Here is a 21,536-nt window from a genome sequence, read left to right as displayed (position 1 = left end):
AGTTTATGTACTTTTTTTCCCCAAAATAAAGCCACAGATTAAATATGAGTACTTTTCCTTTTTTTTTTTTCCCTTTTTTGGGGAGGGGAGTGTTTCAGATTCATCTTTTGCTTATAATTAAAATGATCTATATCATTCTTTTCACTGATTTTTTTTTAAAAAATCATTAGTCTGTTCCAAAAGAAGCAAAGAAGGATACAAAAACTCAATTTAATTTTGTTTAGCCAATTAAAATGCTAACAAGTAAACTTACGAAAAAGGAGATACTAAAAAAAAACAATGGAAGACTGGGAGAATCTATAAATCTAATTTAAAAATCCATAAACCAAACGGTTCTAATGCATTCTAGGACTCCTAGATTTTAATCGTACCAAAGCTCTGGCTTGGTTTTATTTAAATGTCACAGACATAACTCATGGTTCATTATTTTCTTTCCAAAAAACAACACAAATCATCATTAAGGAAAATATTTAACAATCCAAGGTCAGTATAACAAAGCAGGTTACACAAAGTACCTGTATATATTACAAAAGTCGAATAGAACTGCAAACTCAGGTGATTTTTTTTCTCCAGAAACTGGGTTTTCTTTTTAAATTGTTTTATTGTGGTAAAACATACACAACATGAAATTTGCCATTTTAACCATGTTTAAGACTACAATTCAGTGGCATTAATTATATTCACAATGTTGTGCAACCATCATCACTGTCTCCAAACTTTCCTATGATTTCAGAGTCTGCAACCATTAAGCAGTAACTCCCACTCTCCTTCCTCCTAACTCCTGGTAACTTAAGACCACTTCCTGCCTGTATCCGTCTGCCTATTCTAGATACATCATGTGAGTGGGGTCATAGGACGCTTGCCTTTTGCACCTTGCTTATTTCATTTAGCCTAATGTGTTCAGTGTTATCCATATTGCAGCATGAATCAGAACTTCCTTTCTTTTTATGGCTAAATCTCATTCCACTGTAGAGAAGGCAATGGCACCCCACTCCAGTGTTCTTGCCTGGAGAATCCCAGGGACGGGGAAGTCTGGTGGGCTGCCCTCTGTGGGGTTGCCAGAGTCGGACATGACTGAAGTGACTTAGCTGCAGCAGCAGCATTCCATTGTATGGGTATACTACACTGTGTTTATATAGTCATCTGCTGATGGATACTTGGGTTGTTTCCACCTTTTGGCTGTTCTGATTAAGGCTGCTGTGAACACGTTGTACAAGTATCTGCTTTACTGTTCTCAGTCTTTGGGGGTAAATGCTGAGGAGTTGACTGTTATGTCACATGGTAATTCTGTGTTTAGCTTTTCAAGGAACTCCCTCAAAAAGAAACTGAGGATTAGAAACTGAGGATTTTTTTTCTTTAAATTATTTCAAAAGAATATTTTTCTTTAGGTACAATCTTAACATGCATAGTGTAAAAAGTGTTATACCATCAACTTCACAGAAGTTGTCTGAGGAATCATCATGCTTGGTCCACTGAAGAACAGCCTTCTGCGTTTCCTCACTTTAAACAAAGAAAATGGAGTTACTCTTTTTAAGTTAACGTTTCACCTGAAAAAGCATAAAATACTACTGCAAATAAAACACCAAACCTCAGAGATTCATCCACAGCCCCAAGTCGTTCAGCTTGCTCACATTCTTCAATGAGACTATTGGCTTCTTCGGAATACTACAACAAAAGGGAAAGAAATAGAATCCAATTAATTGCATTTTTAAAACTTTTAAGAAGACTGTCAAAGGAATTTGAGGTTCTTTTAGAACTAGCATCATCCCCTTGGTTTCAAAACTTTACAAGAAAAAAAAATAATAATAAGCCTCACATTCCTCCTGAAGCTAAAATATAAGTAAAAGGCTTTGCTCTTTGTTTTGTTGGAGAGCACAATTTACTATTATGTTTACAAAGTAAAGAATAATTTATAGTCCAAAAACTATCAAAATGTCCACTAAGAAAATCTCTGAGGTTAAAGAAATCAGTTAAGGAGTCATGGGGCAGTGTTCCACTCTTCTAATGACCGAATTGTGAGCATCAGTTTTCTTTGTCATAAAATCAGTGTTTGGGCAAGATCATGTGTGTCTACGATCTATTTCAACTCTAAATACTATGATTCTAAAAATGCCCTGGAGGCTACCAAGTCGTATAAAAAGTACTCCAATATCTTTAGGTGCTTAAAATACATTGTGTAACAATTGTATTTCTTTGCAAAGTCAAAGCCACGATATGAATTCTGCTTGCTGTGTACAAGGGAAGTAAGTATGGATCACGAGACTTCACAACACACCAGGCATCACTACCATACAGCTAAAAGATGACACTGGAAGCAGGAGACCACAGATTCAATCACTCAACAAATATAAACTGAGTGCCTATTATGTCCTCATTGTAAGGATGATCGCACAAATGACTGTCCAGACAAGGACTCTTTTGAGGATAAAAGTGAACACTGAAATAACTGAAATGACATAACTATCTGAAACGATTTGTTTCATCACACTGGTCGACCTAAAGACAATTCAACTCAAAAACTACTACCAAAACGAAAATTATTTTTTATACATAGTTAGGACTTCTCTGGGGGCTCAGTGGTAAAGCATTTGCCTGCAACGCAGGGTTCGATCCCTGGGTTGGGAAGATCCCCTGGAGAAGGAAATGGCAACCCACTCCAGTATTCTTGCCCAGGCAATACCACGGACAGAGGAGTCTGGAGGGCTGCAGTACTTGGTGTTGCAAACAGTCCGACACAACTGAGCATGTGCTCACACATACATAATTAAGTATAAATGGGTAAAGGCGTATGATGTATAACTCTTACATGGTTTTTAAAACTCTATGTATTTAAGCATGCTAAGACAGTTGAGGCAAAATATTAAAAATTAGTGAATGTTTATAAAAAGTGTATAAAATGTCTTTATATTAATCTTGCAACTTTTCAATAAGTTAAAAATTATTTCAAAATAAAAAAGTTAAAAATACTTATCAAAAAGTAAACAAAATTTGTTCAAAAGATAACACACACTTATGTATTTTAATATACCGATCTATATTTAAGCAAAAGTTGTTTATTATTGTGATTACCTGAATATTATAATGTAGGTTAAAGATAATAACTATTCCTAGCTCTTATTTAATAACTTAGTTAGCTGTGTAAGTCACATCTGTCTCAAAACTATGTCAGTGGCATTTTTTCTGAAGAAAAATAATTTTTCTAAAATGCTTATTATTTTCAATGTTTTACAAAATTGCCCACAATCTTCTTCAAAGTTAATTTTAAGGTTAATTTGAAATCATCCCTACTTTCAACTGACTCTTCTCTAAAGATACAGCTTTTAATTGAGAAGACTTCCCTCCTGGCTCAGGTGGTGAGGAGTCTGCTTGCAGTGCAGGAGACCCAGGTTCCATCCTTAAGCTGAGAAGATCCTCTGGAGAAGGAAATGGCAACCCACTCCAGTATTCTTGCCTGGAAAATCTCCATGGACAGAGGAGTCTGGCAGGCTACAGTTCATGGGGTTGCAAAGAGTTGGACACAACTGAGCCACTTTCACTTTAACTGAGAAAAATATTACTTCTACAGGTAAATATATGAAAATATTTTAGCCCACATATTTTCACAGTTCTACTCTTTGCCTCTAAGTACCTCTCTTTGATAAATAAGACAAAATAAATAAGACATCTCTTTAATAAATAAGACAAAAATCATTAAATAAACTATCTTCATTTTTTAATTAAATGTTTTGCAAATAGAAATGAAATTGTAAGTGTTCTTAATTTAAATCAATTTCAGGTCATAATTTGGGATTCCCTCATAGCTCAGAATATAAATTTATCCAGTTAAAAGCAAGAGTTCATTAAGAGGAGACTCTTCCCACAAGGGGAGAGTCTCCAAAACACAATTGTAAAATTTCAGAATTTAATCTAATATACCATTTAAGCTTTCTTCACTTAATATCTAAAGTTCTTTCCTACTTTTCATATCAGTGAATAGCCAGGTCTTTGTTACAAGTTTTGTTATAATAAGTACAACTTGCTAAAGCTTCAAAAGCTGAAATTTGTTTTGTTCTTTTCTTTAAGCAGTCCATCAATAGATACTTTGAATAATGATTCTCTACTGATTTTGAAAATGCAATCAACATTTAGAGGGCTCATTTCTTTAAAAATGATCAATACCAATGAAGGATTCTTAGACTATTTAACAAAATAGTTCTTCAAAGGCTCAAGCATTTATAAAATTGGATTGATGATGGAGAGCAAAGAAAGTCCACTACCATGCTAAAGTAATATTTTATTCAGCATAAGCATCATCCCCAAAACTTCATAGTCATTACTTAGTATATATATAAATACAAAATCTTATTTTGTTGTTCAGCTGCTCAGTCATGTCCAACTCTGTGACCCCATGGACTGCAGCACACTAGGCTTCCCTGTCCTTCAGCATCTCCTATATATTTTGACAAATATATATATTCTGACAATAGTAATTGTCAAATAGATAGAAGTAGTAACTTCTATCTTAAGTAGTAACATATCACAGCATGTCAGGATATAATTATGAATTATGTATGTACCTCAACCAATTACAATTCTGATTTAGTTAAGATTTCTTGATTTAGTAAGGACATTTCCCGATTTACCAGGACATTGTTTCTTTTTCCTTAATATTTTATTATGTGCCAGGTCTTAGTTGCAACGTGTGGGATCTTTAGTTGTGGCTTGCAAACTCTTAGTTGCAGGGTGTGGGATCTAGTTCCCTGACTAGGGATCGAACCCAGGCCCCCTGCATTGGGAGCATGGAGTCTTAGCCACTGGACCACCAGGGAAGCAGGACACTGTTTCATCAAAATTGAATAGGTGTATCATCCCCAAAAAACAAATACTTCATCTTCAATTTTGAACTTTAAATGAATTTATACTAACATTCAGTGACAAATGCTTTTCTTCAACAGAATGAACTTCTGAAAATTTTACTTTGAGCATCAACTGAATGAAAAAAAATCAAACAATTTCTGGGACTTCCCTGGTGCTGCACTGGATAAGAATCCACCTGCCAATACAGAGGATACAGGTTCACTCTCTCGTCTGGGAAGATCCCACATGCCTCAGAGCAACTAAAGCCTGTATGCCACAACTGCTGAGCCTGCGCTCTATAGAGAAGCCCATGCAAAGCAACAAAGACCCAGCACAACCAAAAATAAATCATTTTTTTAAAATTCTGGAATTAAAATGATTATTTGAAACAGCTGATGATGGCATCATTTAATTACATGCAAAGCTCTGCACTAGAGCCAACACATTAATAGCTATGACTTCATTCTTCGTATATGAATAAAAAAATGCAGAATCAAAAATGATCAAAATTAGTTTAAATCTAACACGGAAAAAGTGCAGAACAGTCATTGCCTCTAGGGAAGGAGTATGGATTGACTAGGATGGGGTATGAAACAACTTTCTAGGGTAACAGCGATGCTCTGTATTGAAACAGAAGTCTAAGTTACAAAGGTGCATGCATTTAACAAATGCACACCTAAGATGTGTGCACTTCATTGTATATCAATTTTATTAAATGTGCATGTAAGCAAATATTAGACTCCACTCAATGATATACTTCTAGTTATATATATATTTAGTTAATGACATATAGTGAGGGCAATGTATACTGATGCTTAAAACTTATTCAAAATATATCCAAAAAATAAAATGGTTTAATGGATGGCTAGAAGGATGAACAGATAGACAGACATGTAGTAAAGTGAGTTTATGAAAATGTTAATAGTAGAATCTAGGTGATTAGTATGATTAGTATGATCCAGTGTTGACAGGAAAATTCCTTCAACTAGGCTGTATGTATGAAAATTTTCATAATAAAATATCAGAAAATTTTAATTTAGAACAGTTATTCAGTCTAAAAGGAAAATCACACATCCCAAAATGATATGTAAATGTATCGTCTGCAGCTGCACATGTAAAGCTGTCTTAGACACAGTCTGCTTAAAACAACCACTAAGTTACAAAGCAGATGCTCAGGCTTTGTCAGCAGATCTGTGTGTTTTGATTTTCATATGATCAGCGATACTTCCATGGTTCTTATGGACGGTAAACAATAACCCTTGTGTGAGTTACATATCACCATCAACTGCTGTGAGAAGTGGAAATTCAGTACTTCATTTTTCATTAAACATGTACTTTCTTTTTCCTCTTTTAGTTCTTTCAGCCAAAAGGATTCACTGTAAAATTTTAAAAGTACTAAACAGTAATAAGTGGTTGATTTGCACCATGCAATGAAGGATAAAGCCACTATAAAACAGGACTACTCTCTCTATGCAGGACTACTCATCCTCTGCTTCTCATACATATTTCTCATAAACCTAATCTATAATTTCCCAGGTTTTTCACTGACCAGTCCAATAGCACCTTAGGAGCTTGGGACATATAACAGGTATGACGCATACCAAGTGAAATGCATGGAATATGTGTGAATCCTATTTGAAATAGACTATTAAGAGCTTCCAGGTGTCTCAGTGGGTAAAGAATCTGCCTGCCATGCAGGAGACTCAGGATATGCAGGTTTGATCCCTGGGTCAGGAAGATCCCCTGGAAGAGGGCACAGCAAACCATGCCAGAAAAGCCAATGGACAGGGGAGCCTAGCAGGCTACAGTCCCTAGGGTCGCAAAGAGTTGGACTGAAGCGACTGACCACGCATGCACATACATCAAGGCATTTACAAAACAACAAGAGAGACTGGAACCCTGACTTTGGTTATGTGGGGTTTTTAAAGTATCATCTGTCATAGAGATGCATACAAAGTATTTGTAAACAAAATGATTTATCTCAGACTGGCTTTAAAATAATTGGGAGAATGGAGTGGAAGGGATAGATGAAACAAGATTGACCACATATACTGGTAATGCCTTAAGCTGGGTGATGCGTACACAATTTGGGGTTCCCCCTACTTTTATTTTTCTTTTAAGCTTTAATTTTTAAAAAAAAAGGTAAAGAAAATGGAGGGAAGAGAATTAGAGCCGCTGAGTACAAAAAACTTTCAAGGAGTATCACTGTACAGAGGAGCAGAGAAGTGAGGTATTAGTTGGTAGAGGAAGTGAGTTTTTTTAGTTTTGCCCAATACTAGACACATTAATAAGTATATATACAAACCTTGTAGCTTGCAGACTTAATTCCATCAGGAACTTCATCCTGAAAAAAATTTTAAAATGCTTTCAGATGACAGTTATTCTATCTTCTGAAAAAATATTTTATACTTCTATGATTTATAAGAAGAATTCACAGAACAAATGACTGAAGTTAACAGGCTAATATTTAACTGAGAACAATTAGGCAGTCTTCATATTATTTCTTAAAAATAAACAAAAAATTCAGTAAGTTATGCTGTGGATTGATTACACATATTAGAGAATGGAAATATAAAAACAGAATCTTAGCCATTATTCTTTTTAATGCTCAAACTGTCCCACATTTGACCACTAGGAGACTAAGTGCTGGCCTGTGTCTTTTTCATGTGGCCTGTGTCTTTAGCTGCCCTGGTGTCTATTATATGTTTCCCCAGTAATCTTTTTTTAAAAAAATATTTCTGTTTATTTGGCTGTGCCGGGTGTCCGTTGCTGGCACGCTGGATCTTTATTTCAGCATGCAGGAACCTTAGTTGCCACATGCAGGATCCAGTTCCCCAACCAGGGAACCAAACCTGGGTCCCCTGCATTGGGAGCAAGAAATCTCAGCCACTGGAGAATGGGGAAGTCCCTACCCCAGTAATCTTTAACAGCACTTTTTGTTTCTGTTATGACAATATACTCCAGGCTCATATATTTCTTGTCCCAGTCTAGGAATCAACCATTTTTTAAGGAACTCTAGTTCTTTTCAGAGGAAAACGGTACTAGTTTTTAGTTCTGTGTTGACCACTGTATAACACAGGATCTATCTGCCTGTCCTCAAAGTGATGCTGTGAGTAGAGATAATGATGTATGTGAGAAAGTGCTGTAAATTGTAGGGTCCTATTCTAATGCTAAATATATTCAGTGCAGTCCTGAAATAGATTCCAAAGGGAAAGACCCACACAGAGATGAACACTTTATTGTGTACTCGTCTAGACTTTGAACTAGATCAATGTATAGTCTTTTCCTATGACCAGATATTTAGATGGTTTCTAATTATTTCATATAATAAACCAGGTCAAATTTATAGGTTGATTTCAGCAGAACTGACATTTTTACAATATTCGGTACTGCTTTATGGTCATCTTTGGACATCTGTCCAATTATAAGTGAAAATCTTTGTAGAATTGCTAGGTCAAAGGATATGTACTATTTTTATTGGCTACATCTTTCTAATTAATCTCCAAAAGACTTAACCACCAGAGTGTTCATTTCTTTCTCCCGGACTAATGCTGAATATTGTTTTTCTTTTTCACATTGGCCAATTAATAATGGAAGTGAAAGAACATTGTTCTGATTAACTGTAAAGGTAATAAATAACTCTCAGAGATAGTCCAGCCTCCATGGGCACACAATCTGCCTCATTCAAATATTCTCTGGAAAAGGGTGCAAATCAAAAGATGTGTATTTTAAAGTCCCATTGTTGTGTTGCGTTAGTTGCTCAGTCGGGTCCAACTCTTTGCGACCCCAAGGTCTGTCCATGGAATTCTTTAGGCAAGAATATTGGAATGGGTTGCCATTGCCTTCTCCATTGAAGCCCCGTATAAAGAACAGAATTTTAATTTTTTATCATTTTTCTATCTCCACTGTGTCCCAACGTATAACCTGAACCAAGTATATACATGAACTGAAAAAAGAAATCAAAGTGTTGACAAAAAGAAACTGGTCTTGGTTCCTCATTTAGCTCAAAAGGTATTAACAAAACATCAGCAGACCTTCTGTAGTAGTGAGTTCATTGTGTTTAACCTTGTACGTGTATTGCACGTGTGATAACCACACTGTACTCATGATGCAATGTCAATTTTTTCTTCTTCTTTTGGTCACACCATGTGGCCTGTGGGATGTTAGTTACCCAACCAGGAATTGAACCCAGACCCTTAGCAGTGAAAGTATGGAGTCCTAACCATTGGACAGCCAGGGAATTCCTGTAATGTCTTTTTAAGACACATAATGAAGAATATAGTAGTGAGATGTCAAGATTTCAGTAATGTACAATATAAATGCTAGATGGGACAGCTGATTATTTAGGCTGAAGCAAGTATTTCAAAGTATTTGAAATTATTTCTAATCACTCTCTAGTTGTGATAGACTGCGCAACTCAGGAACTACTAGAACTGAGACCAGGCTTGTCCTAAGAGGAATTAAAAAGGCTCATTCCCATGTTGTCATTTGGAATGGAGCTTCTTGGTGTCTCTCTCCTCTGCCCACCCTTTCCTCTACTCCTTGTGTGTACACCTTCAGCCTATCTATTATTGGCTTATCACATTTGTACTGATATGATCACTTAGTGTTTCTCTTGCAGTACTTCATCATGACAAGTGCTCATCTTACATGCCCAGGTCCAGGTACATGGCAGACCCTCAAAAATATTCACTATTGAATAAAATTACATTCAATTGCTAATCGCTAGTCCTTCACCAGTCTCCACTCCATCTCATCTTCCGCTCCCTACTCTCCACAGTGCTACCAATAACCTTTCTGAGTCTTCGGTCTAATTATGGCCCTCCTCTGCTACACTAAAATATAAGAATATTTTGGGGGTGAATAAATACCTTCTGCTGTTGTTGTTGTTTAGTCACTAAGTCATATCCGACTCTTTTGCTACCCCATGGACTGTAGCCTGCCAGGCTCTTCTGTCCATGGGATTTCCCAGGCAAGAATACTGGAGTGGGTTGCCATTTCCTTCTCATGGGGAACTTCCCACGCCAGGGATAGAACCTACATCTCCTGCATTGGCAGGCAGACTCTTTACCACTGCACCACCAAGGAAGCCCAAATATCTTTTTTTCAAAAGAGACTTCTCTCCATCAAGAACCCAGTTCAAGAAAAAGAAAGAGAGGGGGAGGGTATTGGCATGAAAGGCACTTGACTCCAGTTCTACAGAAGGTGCAATAAGTAGGTTCTCTCAGTTTCTCAGTACAAATTGCTAGCTTTCACTGAATTATTTTATTTTAGCATTTCTGTGGGCTCAAGTCAGATAATAAACATCTTAAGTTTTAGCTTCTTCAATGCTAAACTTGGCTGTTTTCTCTAGGATTTACAGTGAAATGGATTTCATCTGTCAGTCCGTCAACCTGGGGATCAATAAGCTATCACTTTATGCGATGCGTCTCTCAGGTTGTTCTGCCCTCTCCAATCTTCTTCTGAAGGTGGCAACCCTTAGTCCTACACTGTGTTAAAATAATTACAAATAATGCTGTTGCAAGATGAGATTCAAATTTGCAATAATTGCCAAACTGCTTGTTCTGACTAATGTTAATAATAGCCCATTTAATGTGCAAGTGCAATTAAATGTCTTTAACAAGAATCCACCATAGTTTTAGCATTTTTAAAAGCCATATAAAAAAAGTCCTCGGTAAATTTGAATTTCCACAAATACTTTTCCTATTACTAAATATAAATACTAGAATTAATGAAATAAAATGAATATTTAAATTGATATCATTTTAATGATATGCTCATGTTTTAAATCATAGCAACATAAGGTATTTCCTAAGTTAACCCTTGACTTTTCAAAATGCTGTGTCTATGAGGATTAAAATAACTAAAAACTTGCTTTTTGTTCAGCTAATGATAAAATACTCATAAATAACACTTTACATTTGCCTTATTCCTCATACTAGACACATATATGTAGCAATATTTACATGTATACAAATAAGCTGCTTAAAATGACACTATCACCTCACACCCAGGTGGCTCAGAGGTTAAAGCGTCTGCCTGCAATGCAGGAGACCTGGGTTCGACCCCTGGGTTGGGAAGATCCCCTGGAGAAGGAAATGGCAACCTACTCCAGTATTCTTGCCTGGAGAATCCCATGGACAGAGGAGCCTGATGGGCTACAGTCCACAGGTTCGCAAAGAATCGGACACGACTGAGTGACTTTACTTTCACTATCAAAAACAAACAAACAAACAAAACACAGATAATAGCAAGTGTTAGCAATTTTAGTTAAGTCACTCAGTCATGTCTGACTCTTTGTGACCCTATGGACTATAGCCTGCCAGGATCTTCTGTCCATGGGATTTTCCAGGCAAGAATACTGGAGTGGGCTGCCATTTCCTTCTCCAGGAGATCTTCCCAACCCAGAGACCCCCCCTGGGTCTCCTGCACTTCAGGCAGACTCTTTAATATCTGAGCCATCAGGGAAGCCTCTGTATTAGGAAAGATGTGGAGAAACTGGAACCCTTGTACACCGCAAGTGAGAAAGTAAAATGGTACAGTCACTGTAGAAGACAGCATCAGTTCAGTTCACTCAGTTGTGTCTGACTCTTTGCCATCCCTGGACTAAAGCACACCAGGCTTCCCTGTCCATCACCAACTCCCAGAGTGCACTCAAACTCATGTTCAACACATCGGTGATGCCATCCAACCATCTCATCCTCTGTCAACCCCTTCTCCTCCCGCCTTCAATCTTTCCCAGCATCAGGGTCTTTTCCAATGAGTCAGTTCTTTGCATCAGGTGGCCAAAGTATTGGAGTTTCAACTTCAGCATTAGTTCTTCTAATGAATATTCAGCACTGATTTCCTTTAGGATTGACTGGTTGGATCTCCTTGCAGTCCAAAGGACTCTCAAGAGTCTTCTCCAACACCACAGTTCAAAAGCATCAATTCTTCAGCACTCAGCTTTCTTTACAGTCAACTCACACATCCATATGTAACTACCAGGAAAACCATAGCTTTGACTAGACGGACCTTTGTTATATCTACTACTGTGGGCAAGAATCCCTTAGAAGAAATGGAGTAGCCCTCAGCCAACAAGAGTTCAAAATGCAGTACTTGGATGCAATCTCAAAAGAGATAGAATAATCTCTGTTCGTTTTCAAGGCAAACCATTCAATATCACAGTAATCCAAGTCTCTGCCCCAACCAGTAATGCTGAAGAAGCTGAAGTTGATAGTTCTATGAAGACCTATAGGACCTTCTAGAACTAACACCCCAAAAAGATGTCCTTTTTATTCCAGGGGACTGGAATGCAAAAATAGGAAGTCAACGGGTACCTGGAGTAACAGGCAAATTTGGCCTTGGAGTACAAAATAAAGCAGGGCAAAGGCCAACAGAATTTTGCCAAGAGAACGCACTGGTCATAGCAAACACCCTCTTCCAACAACACGAGAGAATACTCTACACATGGACATTACCAGAGGGTCAATACCAAAATCAGATTGATTATATTCTTTGCAGGGAAAAATGGAGACGCTCTATACAGTCAACAAAAACAAAACCAGGAACTGACTGTGGCTCAGATCACAAACTCCTTATTGCCAAATTCAGAAGATAGTGTGGTGTTGCTCAAAAAATTGAACTAAGAATTACTAATGATCCAGCAATTCTGTTTCTAGGTATATACCTCAAAGAACTGAAAGTAGAGATTCAAACATATGATTTGTACATCCGTGTTCATAGCAGTATTATTCACAAGAGCCAGAAGGTGAAAATAATCCAAAAGTCAATCAACAGGTGAATGAATAAACCAAATGTAGTACACACATACAGTGGAATGTTATTCAGTATTTAAAAGAGATAAAAAGCTAGTACATGCTCCAATATAGATAACCTGGAAAATATGCTAAGTGAAACAAACCAGACATAAAAGAACAAATATTATAAAGATTCCCCTTATACATGAAGTACCCAGAGAAGTCAAATCCATAAAAAAGGAAAGTAAAATAGTGACTTCCCATGGCTGAAAGGAGGGAGGAATAGGAATTTATTGTTTAATGAGCATGAAGTTTCAGTTTAGAAAGATGAAAAAGTTCTAGAGATGGATGGTGGTGATGGCTGTATAACAGTGTGAATGTATTTAATGCCAATGAACTGTGCACTTAGAAATGGCTAAAATAAAATGGCAAATTTTATGTTATATATATTTTATCTCAATAAAAGAAAGTAAAATAAAAATATGTACTTTTAAAGGAAAAAAAATGCTTTCATTGAAAAGGGTAAAATTCTCTGCTTTCAGGGTGGATGGAATATTTCACATTTTAATGATCTCAGAACTCCTAAGCAAGGCCAGTGGTTTTGCTCAAATCCCTGCCAAGGAGGAAAATGAATACATCCTCAGAAAAGGGGAAAGACTGCATTCGTACCTTTATAAATTTTACTTTTTTAATACTACATACATAGCTTTAGTTTAGACATAAGAAAAACAAATAATAAACCAAAAGGGACTTCCCTGGTAGTCCACTAGTTAAGAAGCTAGCTGCTAACACAGGAGACAGGGGTTTGATTCTTGGTCTGGGCAGATCCCACATGGCATGGAGCAGCTAACCTGTGCACTCCAACTACTAAGCTTGTGCTCTAGAGCCCACGAGTCTCAACTACTGAGCCTGCGCGCTGCAACTACTGAAGTTAGTGCACTGAGAGCCTGTGCTCCACAATGAGAAGCCACCACAATGAGAGGCCTGTGCGCCACAGTGAAAGTAGCCTCCACCCGCTGCAACTAGAGAAAGCCCGCACAGCAACGAAGGCCCAGTACGGCCAGTAAAAAAGACATAAAAATATCAAGCCAAAAGAACAATAGCTTTTATTACTCTCAGTAATAAATCAACAGATTATATTAACCACAAAATCTAAATTCTACTATTATGAAGACAGAATAATACAAAATAGGCTTTATAGTCATAAGCTTAGAGTTTTAATATGTTGATTTTAAACAACGTTATATGGTGATTGCAGCCATGAAATTAAAAGATGCTTACTCCTTGGAAGGAAAGTTATGACCAACCTAGATAGCATATTCAAAAGCAGAGACATTACTTTACCAACAAAAGTCTGTCTAGTCAAGGCTATGGTTTTTCCTGTGGTCATGTATGGATGTGAGAGTTGGACTGTGAAGAAAGCTGAGCGCCGAAGAATTGATGCTTTTGAACTGTGGTGTTGGAGAAGACTCTTGAGAGTCCCTTGGACTGCAAGGAGATCCAACCAGTCCATTCTGAAGGAGATCAGCCCTGGGATTTCTTTGGAAGGAATGATGCTAAAGCTGAAACTCCAGTACTTTGGCCACCTCATGTGAAGAGTTGACTCATTGGAAAAGACTCTGATGCTGGGCGGGGCTGGGGCAGGAGGAGAAGGGGACAACAAAGGATGAGATGGCTGGATGGCATCACTGACTCGATGGACATAAGTCTGAGTGAACTCTGCGAGTTGGTGACGGACAGGGAGGCCTGGTGTGCTGCAATTCATGGGGTCGCAAAGAGTTGGACACGACTGAGTGACTGAACTGAACTGAACTGATATTTAACCTAAGGATTCAAATATTATTTTAGCTATATTGGACCCTTTCAAAAATCGCAATTATTCCAAAAAACGTGACAGTTCTTAAATGTATAGACTGTTCTTACTGAGTGACAAGGCTTGACAGCACAATCCCTTCTTCCACACTGGCTGATATCATTCCAGAAAGGACATGGCCTTTTCAGGTTTACCTGCAAAATAAAATTAGAGAAAAGTTATAAAAATAAGAATCTCAAGATTGTAACAGACAGATGTTGAATTATGATACTATAACCTGGTCGTGTTATCAGTTGCAATTATTCTACTTCATCCATTTACCAATTGTCAAGTTTCAGGGATGGTGTAAACATGTAGCTGGTCTAAGCAAATCGGTAGACTTGGTCATAAAGACAAAAATAGGCTACTAAACAGTTCGTGAACAGATAGCAACTGGAAGCCAAAGTAGTTCATGTCATCACTGCTCAACTTACAATGTTTTTTTTTTTCTTCCAACTCACAGCCTTTCAATGAAAGTAATAGCTAACAGACAATTGTGAACACAGAGTGTACTGCATAGTACAATGATCAGGTTTTCTATACTCTTTCAACAGATAACTCAAGATAAATCATCACAAGTTACTTGTTAAAATAATACTGGTCAGAATAAAGTCATGCTTCTTAAAAATACTTCTTTTTTTAATTAATTGGAGCAAATCTGATGTTTTGGAATGTTATGAACAACTCATGACTTCGATAACAATATAATAGCTTCTGTTCAGACTTCAATTTAACCAGCTAGATTCCAACACTAGAGTTCAAAACTCAACTTTTGAAATTAAAAGTATTCAGTGGGTCATTTCAGAACCATATGGTTCATTCTTATGAACTGTATTTTCCTAATATAGCCTTACTCAGTTTTAAATAATAAACACAATTTTGCAACTCAGTGATCCCTAAGAAAATGTAATTATCCATTTAAGCTTTAAGTATTCCTATACCACCCCACAAATTTTTAAATACCTTGTAATATCTAAAGTAGTCACTTTCCAGGAGTTTTTGAAGTCTTGGGAAAAGCCTGTAGTTATTAAATTTATCAATGGTTTCAACATCACAGGTACAATCATCCAAGTAACCACTAACCTGTTACAAAGAAAATGGAATATTATATCAAAATATCATAGACGCAACAGAGTTTTTTCCTCACATGGTTATGATAAAAAGAGCCCTTTACTCAACCAGCCCCTAGCCTCTTGCCTCCATATAATTTTCTGAGCTAGGAGATGGCTGTAATTGAGTAATGCTATTGCTCTTACTATTACCTATAGGAATGCAGTGGACATCATTTGTAGGGAGGGTGTACTGAGCTCAAAATGATACACGTACCCCCAAAGAGTTGGTTGGTTCCCTGCAACCATTCAGTATTCCCATCCCACCCTCCAGAATGACCAGGGGTGGACTTCTAATCCAAAACAAGTCATTGACTCCACTTCAGGACTCTGGAATTGAGGCTAAGAAGGAGCAATGTCTCCCCCTGTCACTAAAGAAGTAAACTCAGATCATATTCCATCACGTGAACTGAGGAACACGTAAGCCAGCTAGCTGGCAGAGAGAGGAAAGATTCTACAAGATACACAAAGAAGCAGAAATAGAAGATGGAGAACATATGTTAGCTGAATTCCCTAGAGTTTGCCTGCTCCCTCTTCTACCATCTTCCCTGAAGGCATTGGTGCTGCTGCTAAGTCGCTTCAGTCGTGTCCGACTCTGTATGACCCCATAGACGGCAGCCCGCCAGGCTCCCCTGTCCCTGGGATTTTCCAGGCAAGAACACTGGAGTGGGTTGCCATTTCCTTCTCCAATGCATGAAAGTGAAAAGTGAAAGTGAAGTCGCTCAGTTGTGTCCGAGTCTTCGAGACCCCATGGACTGCAGCCTACCAGGCTCCTCTGTCCATGGGAGTTTCCAGGCAAGAGTACTGGATTGGGTAGCCAGTGCCTTCTCCACCTGAAGGCATTACCACCTTTGAATTCTTTGAGACCCAGTATTCCTATAATTCAGTTGTCTGTCTTTCCTTTTAGTTTCCAACAGGATGTGTAAGTCACAGACAAGGTTGGTGAATGTAAGAAGTGATACTGAATTTATAAGTGAAACAATAATTTGTTTTAACGATATAACAACCCTCAAATATTGGCCTTGATAAACTTTATAGATTTGAAATGATGCTAAAAATTACTTATCATCAGCAACACTGAGATGGCAAATTAACCACAAAGCCAATCCTGATCTTCAAATGCTTAAAACCAATGTCTTAACTGTATTTAAGAAATCAAATTATTAAATCATATTATAATCATATGCAGTGGGAAAACATATTATAATCAGATAATGTTATCAACTGTGAAGGTAAAATTCTGAGATATTTATTTGGGATTAGGCCAACATCTAACAGAATTAATTAAGCATTGCCTTAAATAAGTAAAAAACACATTATGATTTTAAGTAACTTTTTAACTTTTTTTAATATACAGCATGCTGCAGAAAAGAGATCCTTAGACTTTGGCCTGAATATCTGCATTATAAACTACTCTGGATTATATTTTTGGGAGATGTATTGCCAATAAAATAATAACTTAAAAATCTATTGGTAAGGAAACAAATAAAGAATAATTCATTGAAATACTGAATTTAGGTGTTCTCCTTTTGGAATATGTAAAATCCTACACCATCTTTTAATTGTAGAACATCACAAAACAGTAATGGAAATTTTTCACCTAAAAAATAAGAATACTTGGAATGATGACAGCAATATTCAAGAGATAAGTTTTGTTTGTTTGTTTGTTTTTTATCCAGCTTGCCTAGTCTTATTTGTTTTGGACTAAAGAATTCAGTTTCTAGAAATCTGAGTTACATATTTTGTCACTGTAATAACTATTTTCATTTCATATGCAAATGTGTTCTTGTTTCCTGCTAAAAATTTTATCAGTATACAATAATCTTAGAGTCCTAATTCCTGGTACCAACAAAACAAAAGTGCTTCTGTGCGTGTGTGTATAAGTTGCTCAGTCGTGTCCAACTCTTTCCGGCTGCATGGACTGTAGACTCCCAGGCTCCTCTATCCATGGAATTCTCCAGGCAAGAATACTGGAGTGGGTTGCCATTCCCTTCTCCAGAGACTCTTCCGGACCCAGGGATTGAACCTGGGTCTCCTGCATTGCAGGCAGATTTTTTACCGCCACAAAGGAAGTCCAAAGTCCTTCTAACATAGATAATTTGATTTTTCATGCCTCTTTCTTTTTGTGCTTTCAAGGCAAAACTTCTAAGAACATAGAATAAGCTACTGTTTCTCCCGTTGGATACAAATTATTACACAAAGAATAATAGGCACAAAAGCTGCAAAGGCCAAAGGGATATAGGCCAGAGAGTCACATTAAATCACAAAAGAAAAAAACACAAAAAGACTGAAGAAGAAGGGTTTGAGGCAATCCATTTCTCCCCCTGAGGAATTCATTTTTAAGGTAAAAACCTATCCTCCTCTCTTTTGGGAAGCTCCCCTAAGGTACCACTCACCCCCAGCTGGGTTAACTGTCTCTCCCAAGAGCTCCCACCACACTCCACAGACTCCTACACAAGAATGACCTCACTGTACTGAATGTATCTATATTTCACTCCCTCTCACTAAACTTAAGAACCCTGAGAGCAAATTCATGTTTGTTCGTTTTTGTATTCCTGGGACTGAGCACTGTACTTCTAGAAAGCACACAGTAGATGCTCAATGATTATTTTTGGTTTGGATTGGTGGATAAGTGAATGAAAGCTGTCCACTGTCACTCGAATTCACTGGAGCCCAGCACCGCGCTGCCTAACTGTAACTAGGCACTTTCCTGTCACCTATAATGGAGGTGAGTGCCCCAGACCATGCCAGGTCAAAGAGCAGAAAGGCGCTCACAGGGGAGTGAAAGCAAGCAGCAAAGACAAACAAATCTCTGGGTCCAATATTCTGCTGATCGACATCCTAAGTAAAAGAGAGTGATAAGAAGCTCCAAACCAGAAAGAAATACATGATACCTCCAAAGCAGAGGTGGCTTATAGCCTAGAGGCCACCGAGAAGAGAAAGCAGGACAACAGTAGATTTAGATATCTTCTGCCTCTTACCTTAGATATTAAGTGGGAGGTATTACCAACTACAATTCAGCTCAAAGGGCAGCTAAGGTGGTGGAACAGGGGTGACAGGAGCTTCACTGGATGGAAAGAGTCCAGCCAAGGAGAGGCAGGAAGATACTCGGAAATCCAAACCATCTGACTGTTCAGAAAAGCTTGCCAACAGGCAGCAGAACCTGATCCCTGGAAGGAAGTCTAGCAGGTATGATACTAGACCCAGTTCTAGAAATTAAAGAACCATGTATGTTATCAGAACAGTCTCAGGAAAAGTCTAAGGTAGAATTCCAGTTAATGGACCCAGGGCAGAACCTTGGAAATGAAGCAAAGTCCTATTACCTAAACTAAGACCAAAAGATAGGTGCTGATATATAAGAAGGATGGCTTGATGCTGTACTTCAGAATGTGCTATGGGGGCATAAGTAACCACTATACTATCTCCCAAAGTGAAACAGAACTGTGGCCCTACCATAGGAATTTGAATTTTTAAAAAAATGCACTCCCCTACCTGCTCCCACAACACATACACAAAGTGAGTGATGAATGCCAAAATGTGCAGCTCACTGCTCTGGGCTTCAGGTAATAATCAGCCTTGGTGGGGCAGGAGGCCAAACAAATAGGAAGCAATGGAACGGCTCTTGCTGAGGGGTGGTAGATATATGGACTGAAGTAGGCCTAACGCTATTCAATTCTGGTCTCTTTAAGAGTAGGGAAGTCTTTGAAGGCCTTATATTGCTTTCTTCCAAGCAACCCAGCAATCCCCTTCTCCCACCCTCGAGAGGAGGCAGTGTGTAACAACAGGGTTAGCAGGCAGGCTCTGGAGTTAGACTTCCTAGGGTTGAGTCTCATCCCTGATACTTCTTAGTTGTTGACATTCCCCATGCTTTTCAACCTAATGGCTCAGCAGTAAAAAGTTCACCTGCAATGCAGGATACTCAGGAGACCAGGGTTTGATTCCTGGGTCAGGAAGGTCCACTGGAGGAAGAAATGGCAGCCCATTCCAATTTTCTTGCCAGGGCAATCCCATGGATAGAGGAGCCTGGCAAACTACAGTCCATGGGGTAGCAAAGAGTTGGACATGACTGAGTGACTAACACTTTCAATTTCCCATCTGAATACAAAAATATCGAGGTAGTCAAAAATTTGTTGGAATTTTTCCATAAGATATTATGGAAAAACCTGAATGAACTTTTTGGCGAACCCAACAGAATAGTAGCTCTCATCTCAAAGAGTTCATATCAGGATAAAATGACCTACTGTAAAGCCCAGTAACTGTTGATCATTATTATTACCCTACCACTGCTTAAATGTTTACAGTGACAGGGATCTTAACTATTCCCCCAAAGCACTCTACAACATTCTTTTTTTAATGAACAAGATTTTTTTTTTTAAAGTCAAGTGTGCAGTTAAAATTCTCCAAAAATCTTACATCTGTAGCTCCAAGGGAACACAGAACTGACAATCAACAGTTAACTCCACTACTTTCCCCATTGACTCTGATTGGTTTGAACCCAATTCCAAAATACAAAAGGCAAGGGAAAAGAAAATAACACTGGTCTGCTTGTTCTCAAGTTTTTGGATACAGGTATCCTTATCTTGAGAGTCCCTTGGACTGCAAGGAGATCCAACCAGTCCATTCTGAAGGAGATCAGCCCTGGGATTTCTTTGGAAGGAATGATGCTAAAGCTGGAACTCCAGTACTTTGGCCACCTCATGGGAAGGGTTGACTCATTGGAAAAGACTCTGATGCTGGGGGGGATTGGGGGCTGGAGGAGAAGGGGACGACAGAGGATGAGATGGCTGGAAGGCATCACCGACTCGATGGACATGGGTTTGAGTGAACTCTGGGAGTTGGTGATGGACAGGGAGGCCTCGCGTGATGCGATTCATGGAGTCACAAAGAGTCAGACACGACTGAGCAACTGAACTGAACTGACTGATCCTTTACTTCGCAACAAAAGACAAAATAAAAAACACTATCAAAATAGTTTTTTTTTTCTCTAAATAGTTTTATTGTGTCCTAAAAACTTCCAGTCCTACGGTAGACTATTATTTTTTTGCAAAGCACTGTAAGAGTATACTCCTCATACTTGAATGAAATAGCTTTTAAAGTGCTCAAAGAAAGCTTTTAAAGTGGCAAAGAACTTTAGTTGCATTTAATTTTACTGAGTTTTGTGACCATTAAAACATACACACAAATACACATACACACACACACGAGGCATTCATTCGTTGACAGACTGGAACAACTCTGTCAAAAGAAAGCATAGACGCACCAAAAAGACTCTATCCTGGGTAGTAGGCAACTTTCTAAGGACGTAAAACACTAAGAGCAGTTTCTGCTTTAAAGTCTTGGTCTTGCTATAACTAGAATCATTGTTAAATGACCCAAAGCATAGCGACCAACATGAAACACACTTTGGTCCACATGCTTCGTTCAGAAAATGCTGGAATGCAGGTGGCATTCAGAGCCAATGACATCTCTCCAATATAACCTGTTTCAAAGATCCCTCTGACTAAGCTTTAATTCTGGGCTTATTTCCACCCACCACCCAACATATTATTACTGTCTTTTCCATTGTCCTGCCACTCTGACTAACACAAACTTTTTTAAATTGACCTGAACAAGACACCCAGACAGGTAAACTACATGTACATAGAGTCTATCTACAATGCATTCCAAGCAAGAAATAATCCACTTCTGATGTAGCCATTTTGGATTATCCAAACTATTCCCCTTTCATTAGGCTGATGGAGATTTACTGGATTCAAAGAAGTGGACCTGAGTGTTTATTAGCACTAACTATATTGAGTGACAAAACATTCAGAATATAAAAGTTTACAAACGCATTTCTAATTAATTTCACTGAAAAAGGTGTCCATACTGCCTCCATACTTGGCTTCGATATCTCTTCTTGAGATGACTTCTTTAAAATGCATCCTGGGATTCTGTGAATTGGGACTAAAGTTCAGTTATATTTATTCTCTCGAATGGTGCATAATGAGAAAATAATTG

The 21,536-nt window shown here is 38.0% G+C and overlaps 1 protein-coding gene across 2 annotated transcripts in view; it reads right to left on the bottom strand.

The window, feature by feature from the left end:
* Positions 1-21,536, bottom strand: part of ERO1A (endoplasmic reticulum oxidoreductase 1 alpha) — a 53,980-nt gene that overhangs the window by 29,407 nt on the left and 3,037 nt on the right. For both annotated transcript variants that reach the window (XM_027971493.3, XM_042252040.2), the window contains exons 2-6: positions 15,391-15,510; positions 14,499-14,582; positions 7,142-7,180; positions 1,589-1,665; positions 1,427-1,500 (exon numbers count right to left, since the gene is read on the bottom strand). In XM_027971493.3, coding sequence (XP_027827294.1) covers positions 1,427-1,500; positions 1,589-1,665; positions 7,142-7,180; positions 14,499-14,582; positions 15,391-15,510 — 394 coding nt within the window. The remainder of the gene's footprint in view (positions 1-1,426; positions 1,501-1,588; positions 1,666-7,141; positions 7,181-14,498; positions 14,583-15,390; positions 15,511-21,536) is intronic.

The sequence above is a fragment of the Ovis aries genome, chromosome 7, assembly GCF_016772045.2.
Source record: "Ovis aries strain OAR_USU_Benz2616 breed Rambouillet chromosome 7, ARS-UI_Ramb_v3.0, whole genome shotgun sequence".
Classification (NCBI taxonomy): Eukaryota; Metazoa; Chordata; class Mammalia; order Artiodactyla; family Bovidae; genus Ovis; species Ovis aries.
Note: the sequence above shows the minus strand (reverse complement) of the source record. Positions and strands in the feature narration are given on the sequence as shown.